Consider the following 7,003-nt stretch of genomic DNA (forward strand, 5'->3'; position numbering starts at 1 on the left):
TTGAAATGAATTAATGTGAAATTTTCTTAACTCAAATGTCTAGATAGTCACTATTATCCAATATGAAATAGTTAGAAGATAAAAAGCCACTGGAAATATTTTTTAAAAAAGAACAATCCTTTCTCCCCCTGCCCCCGAATCATAACCACCTTTAATCTCTGTCTTGCTAGCTACGTAGAATGGAGAAATATACTGTTTTCTTATTAAGATGAAAACTGTTCATTTAAAATCCACTCAATAGTACATAACAAATATGGAATTGTAACTCATGGGCTGGACAGGATCCCAAGTCATCTTGCCCCATCTGTACATGAGCAGATTCTACATTCCTGACCAGAAGTCATCCAGCTTTTACTTGAAGACCTCTAGTGATGGAGAACTTAGAATCAGAGGCAGTCTCATTTCTATTTTTGGACAGCTCTGATGGAATGAAAGCATTGCAGTGACACATTTCTTTGGTTCCTTCTCTGCAGTTCATCTTCTCTCACTTGTTTCTGTCTCTTTCTCTCTCTTTACTTATAACCTCGAAGATGATGTACCATGTCAAATGGTCACATATGACTCCTGTTTCTCAGGCATCTCTGTAGTTCTGTAAAGCACTTAGGAACTATGGCCACAAATATGATGTACAGAAGGAATACTTGAATGAAATATTGAAGAATTCTGCTCAGATACTTAGGCCTATTCACAATAAAGATAACACTCATTCAAATAATTTACCTATATTGATGTACATCTTTAAATTTATTCAGATGTTATTCACATATGCTATTATAGCAAAAATATATTGGTTTGTATGTAAAATTTTTTACACTGAGATAATATTTATAATTATTCTTATTGGCACGTCCTCTATACATCTTTCTTTTCCTGCTGGGGGGAAAGTCATCTTTTTTGTCGTAATTGGTTTTATCAAGATGGAAACAGTCTGGTAATTCATTTAAAAGTTATTAAAATGCTATTTTCCTGGACCACAAGAATGTGGGTGAATAGGTTTTTTGTAATACTCCAAAATCTTATCTGAAGATCACAAGAGTAAAAATATACAGTTGCAAGTTATCATAATGAAACAAATGGTAGGTCAGTTGGCTTTCTGGATAACACACTAATACTCTGTTAGAGTTTGTTCTTTTTCCCTTTTTAACACATTAATAACTCTGCCTTCACAAACATAGTATGTAGATAAGTTGAAAAGAAAGGCAACTATGCCCTTGGTTAAACTTGGGAATACAAGAAGATTAATTTTAATCCAATTGTGACACACTCCTTCCTTGTTACATTGTGGGAAGTTTAAGCTACAGAGGAAAGAATTAAATGGGAACCCCCCATGATACTATAATCTGAGCTTTCATTTTCCAAAAAGATTAAGCAGCTGATCAACGTAGAACCACAACAATCAAATAACAAATTTACATAACCGACAACCTGACCCAAATGTGGAAGAAGAAAAAAACCCAACATTGATTAAAAATGATAGTAAACAATAAATTATGTTTCAGTGCAGATAATTAGCTATATACAGTATAATTTAAAATCGAGTGCTGAAGACTGCTGATGTTGATCTCTTAAAACTCTGACAAAATATAAATAAGGTACCCAAGAGAGGATGGTTGAGTCAGCTGTGGCACAGAACACAGACTGATGTCTCTCTTTTTATTATCACAGCTTGAAATAGATTCCATCAGAATCTTCTACTACGTGTGCAAGAGATGGCGAATGTTAATTCCAAAACCATTTTTCTAGATTGCCAACAGACTTGTATTCTTGGTGTCTCTTCACATGATCACAAGCAGAGCATGCGTGTGTTTCCCAGAATCGTGGGAGATTCACCGTGAAGCTCTTCCTCCAGTTGAAGTAACTGAGGTATAACTTATCGTTTTTGTCTAGCTCCTTAAGATATTTGGCTAGCTCACTGGCAGAACTGTAATCTTCCACATGAATAAAGGAGTCCCCCGGGATAAAATTCTCATAGTTTTCCCTAGATGGACCTAGCACAACAGGTACTGTACCAGCCAGAAAAGCATTGTAGAGTTTTTCAGTGATGTAATCTTTGTGGATTGAGTTTTCAAAGGAAAGGTAAAATTTACAAGTAGATATGGTGGGAATCAAACTTTTATCATTCACATACTCTCCAAATGCTTGTCCATAGGTATGAATTTCAATGCTTTTACTCAACTCGCTGTAATACTTGACTCTTGCATGCTCAGGATTCCAGTTACTGACAACCCAGCACACCAGCTTCTTCTTGCTTGGCACTTCAAACACAAAGGAGTTTGTGCTTACTGTCATGAAGCCATAAGGCACTTGTATATCTGAGTCACGGCGATAAGTCAGAGTTAGGTTGAAGAGGTGTTCAATGCCACTCTTCTGGGGTGTGTGGGTAGGGGATTCCAAGTTCATCCAAATCCACTTCTGGAATGGTGGCCTTGCCTGCTGGGGTAAATTAGTGAGATCCCAACTAATGTCTCGATGATGAATCAGAACGGCATGGGATTTGTTGTAAAGGGCTCGATCGGTTGTAAGACGACACCCATGGATGTTAAACATTGCTTGACAGGATGAAAGGTCAAATGTCTGCCCAAAAGGCCATACCCAAATCAATATGATGGTTTCATTCAAATCATCAGTTTTGCTGGAAAAGAAATTTTTCATTTTCAGAACAGAGCTGGTTGTCTCTATGGGGCCAAGGATCCAGCTGTTGGTGGGCTTGATGTAAATGAGCAGGCATGCCATGAAACAACCCAGGATAATGCAGGTGATTAAAAATGGGCGGAAAATTCCTTTGGATGTCGATGTCATAATTTTTTCTGTGAAAGAGACAGAGAGAAAGGAAAGAAAAGTAAAAATTCATATTAATGAATTATGATTTTGTATCCCCAAAACGTACTTTATTAAAAAACGACTGCCTTTTTCAGCATCATCAAACCATATAGAACAAGGGTTCTCAACTTGGAGCCCACTGATCCCCAGGGAGTCCATGGATAGATTTCAGGGGGCCCATGAACTTGAATGGGGAAAAAAATCTATCTTTGTTTTCACTGACCTCTAAAATTTAGCACTTCTTTCCCTTATGAATGTAGGCAACAAGATATTGTTCTGAGAAGGGATTCATAGGTTTTACCAGACTGTAAGACGTCTCTGACATAAAAAAGTAAAGAATGTCTGATATAAACTATTAACAAATAAGTTATCTCTAGCCTTATTTTTGGCAAGAAAGATTTTCCCATAAGTCTTCACCAACTCAGTTCAAAGTCAGAACCTAACTTATCTCTCCTGGTTTAATTTCAAGCCCAAACTCAATACTTCAGTGATCTCTTTTAGAGTTGTATCTGGCAAGTATGGTAGCTAGGGAAAATTCAATTTGAGGGCTGTCATGATGGATGACAATGGATATCATAGATTTAGAGTTGGAAAGCACCTTGGAGGTCATCTAGTCCCACCTTCTCGTTTTACATAGCTTAAATGACTTGTCTAAGGTCTCACAGGGGGAGAGTCAGGGTTTGAAGGTCCTCTCACTGCAAATCCAGCACTCTTCCCAGGCATCCATGCCAATCTGGTGAAGTTACATTAGGGGAAGGGCAGCCAATCGACCCTTTTTAACTTGGGGTCTGTGAGCTTTTTCTTTAAAACTAATAACTATTTCATTATAATTGGTTACCTTTGTAATCCTATATATTTCATTTCATGCATTTTGATGCATTATTCTGTGAGGACTTCACTAGACTAATAAAGGAGTCCATGACACAAAAAAGTTACATTTTCTAGATAGTCCAGTCCACATCTTATGTCTCTGACAAAACCTTTGACTCTTAGGAAGAGAAAGATGTGATAAGAACAACACAAGGAGAATGGAGTCCCCAGAACATACCCCGCCACACACAGGATGTACCACACACACACACACACACACACACACACACACCCCATACTACAGTAATGGAGCTTCAGTACATGAAAAATTTCTCCCAAGTCCCTGTTGGTCTCCTGTGCAGTAGCACAGCTGAAGCTGGAAAGTTAAGGCCTAATCTTGAGTTATTTATCCCAGAGACCTGGAATTCAACAGTTCACAAGCTAATCCATTCCTAAAATCCTCTATGAGATAAGTTTTGAAGATTTACTTGCATTCATCAAAAGGAGTAGATGTAGGGAAAACCCTAACCATCACAGTAATAAGGAGGTTAGTATACTTGGAGGCAGAGAGCACTAGGTTCAAATTCTGACTCTGATATATACTAGATGTGTAATCATGGGCAAATTTCCAAAACTGATTGAGCCCCAAATTACTCATCTGTACAACGGAGACAATACTTCCCATGGTACTTGCCTGACATGATTGTTTTGAGGCTCAAATGACATCGTGTATGTAAAGAATGTTGCAAACTTAAAATTGCAATATAAATGCCAGTTTTTTTGTTATTCAGTGACTATGAGAAGAATCTGGGATCTCACTGGTTTAGTAACTTCCCATACGGAAACTGTCTCCAACAATGCAAAGCCCATTTGTGGTAAATTTGCCCAAAGGAACATAGAAATTAGGTGACTAGCCCAAGGTCAAGCACAATTGGTTAACCCATGTCTTTTTGAGTCTAAAATCATCATTCTAATTCCCCATTCAGTCTCCCATTTTGATGATGACAATGATGATGATGATGATTTTGGTAATATGGCAGAATTAGTCCTGGATTTGCAGTCAGGAAAGACTTTAGTTTGAATTTTATAGTGCTTACTAGTGGTGAGACTATGCACAGGGTATTTAACTTCTCTGATCCTTATATAATCCATCTATCACATGAGGATATTAACTGTGTACTTCACAAGGTTGTTGTTGTGAGGATCAATAGAGTTAATATATGTACAATGCTTTGGCTTTGTATACCCTTGAACCCTATAAAAAAAGTTACCTATTGCCAAAATGTATAGTTCTAGATCTGGTTTCAGAAACATTTGGCTCTGTTCATTGACATGGCTCTACTTCCAGAAACACTGCCTTTCAATTCTTGACTATTTATTTTGAAGAATATGTGATCTCTGCTGTCACTTGATTGAGGTTTAATTACTTAGACTTATCTCCATTGCATTTAATTCAGTTAGATAATCATTTATCGAGTACCTACTACGTAGAAGGCACTGTGCTAGACACTAAATCTGTCAGATGCTTCCCTAGACAACATTTCTGCAGTTTAAATGAATCACCACTAGTTGTTAAACAAATCTTCTCACCTAGTCTCCAAGGCCTTCCACAATCTGGGGCAAGTTTACCTTTCCATGCCCTTTTCATCTACAGTAGTCTAGCCAAATTGGACTAATCACTATCCCCTCATCCCCTGTACATGTCCCATGCTTTTCTGAGTCTGTGCTATTGTTCTTGCCAAGAGCTGTAACTAAAGTAGGCCAACTGGGGATTTTCCCATGGACCTGAAATTTAGAGGGTATTCCATCAGCAGGGTAGAAACAACTGAGCTTAGCACTGAATTAATGAGAATAATGATTTAAAACAGCAAGCTACTAAATGGGCCATTTTCTTCCCCATACCCACTGCAGCTATGTTTCCTCTTCTCTATACATCTCTGTGATCTTATCAACTTTGACTGGTTTAATTATCATTTTTATATAGATAATTCCAAGATTCAAACCTAAACTCTGTCCAGAACTCTATTCCCACACCACCAACTATCTACCGGACATTTTCAAGTATCCTGTAGATATCATAAACTCAAACAGTAAAAAAAATAAACAAACTAGATTTACTGTATTCTCCTAAAACTCATTATTCCTCTAAACTTCTCATTTCTTTTGATGATACTACCACTCTGATTCACTCAGATCCCCAACTTTGGATTCATTCTCCTTATTCCCTTTTCCCTCAAGCCTTATACCCAATTAGCTATCAAGTCTTTACAAGTCTAACTCCATAACATATCTTGCATCTATCCCTTCACAATACTCTGCTTCTCTATTCATACTATTCTAGGCCTCCACCCTAGTCCAAGACATTATCATCCTTCACTTGCCCTATTGCAATATCCTTGAATTGGTCTCCCCAATTTTAAGTCATTCCCTTCTACAAGCCTCTTTTACAGAGCTGTCAAATGGATCTTCCTAAAGCACAGATCTGAATATATCTACATCTCACTAAAAAATCTCCAATGACTCTCTATTGCCTCTAGTATAAAATGCAAAGTCTTTAGCCTAGCATTTAAAGTCTCCTATAATATCTACTTGTCTCCCGAGGAACCTGTAACGTGGGTGAAGAAGCAACAGTTAGCACCAACATGGAACAACTGATTGGTTTGAGATTGGAAAAGGAGTATGACAAGGCTGTATATTGTTACCTCAGATGTTTAACTTATATGCAGAGTACATCATAAGAAATGCCAGGATGGATGAATCAAAAGCTGGAATTAAGGCTGTCAGGAAAAATATCAACAGCGTCAGATATGCCGATAATACCAACCTAATGGCAGAAAGTAAAGAAGAGTTAAGAAATCTCTTATTGAGGGTGAGAGAGGAGAGTATAAATGTCAGTTTAAAGCTTTAACATAAAAAAACTAAGATCTTGGCAACTGATTCCCTTACTTTCTAGAAAACAGGGAGAAGAAACGGAAGCAGTATCAGATTTTATATTCTTGGACTCAAAGGATCACTGCAGAAGATGACTGCAACCATGAAATTAAATATGCTCCTTGGTAGTAAAGCAGATCTGGACCATACACTAAAAAACAGAGACCTTGCTGACAAAGGTCCATATAGTCAAAGCTATGGTTTTTCTAATAGCAATGTATGGTGGTAAAGAGCTGGACTATAAGGAAAGCGGATTCCTGCAAAATCAACATTTTCAAATTTGGATAGCAAGGAGATCAACGCAGTCAATACTTACAGAAATTCATTTAAATTTACTGGGCAGGTAGGTGGCACAGTGGATAGAGTGCTGGGCCTGATTAGGGAAAACTCATCTTCTTGAATTCAAATCTAGCCTCAGACTTTAGATATGTGACTCTGGACA

At 37.6% G+C, this 7,003-nt stretch overlaps 1 protein-coding gene across 1 annotated transcript; it reads right to left on the bottom strand.

The window, feature by feature from the left end:
* Positions 1–495: 495 nt before the first annotated feature.
* On the bottom strand, positions 496–6,352 carry FUT9 (fucosyltransferase 9). Its single transcript, XM_036769441.1, has 2 exons — positions 6,333–6,352; positions 496–2,807 (listed from the first exon to the last, which is right to left on the bottom strand). The coding sequence occupies exon 2, from the start codon at positions 2,797–2,799 to the stop codon at positions 1,720–1,722; it is 1,080 nt and encodes a 359-aa protein (XP_036625336.1). The 5' UTR covers positions 2,800–2,807; positions 6,333–6,352; the 3' UTR covers positions 496–1,719.
* Positions 6,353–7,003: the final 651 nt, after the last annotated feature.

The sequence above is a fragment of the Trichosurus vulpecula genome, chromosome 7 (genome assembly GCF_011100635.1).
Source record: "Trichosurus vulpecula isolate mTriVul1 chromosome 7, mTriVul1.pri, whole genome shotgun sequence".
Taxonomy (NCBI): domain Eukaryota; kingdom Metazoa; phylum Chordata; class Mammalia; order Diprotodontia; family Phalangeridae; genus Trichosurus; species Trichosurus vulpecula.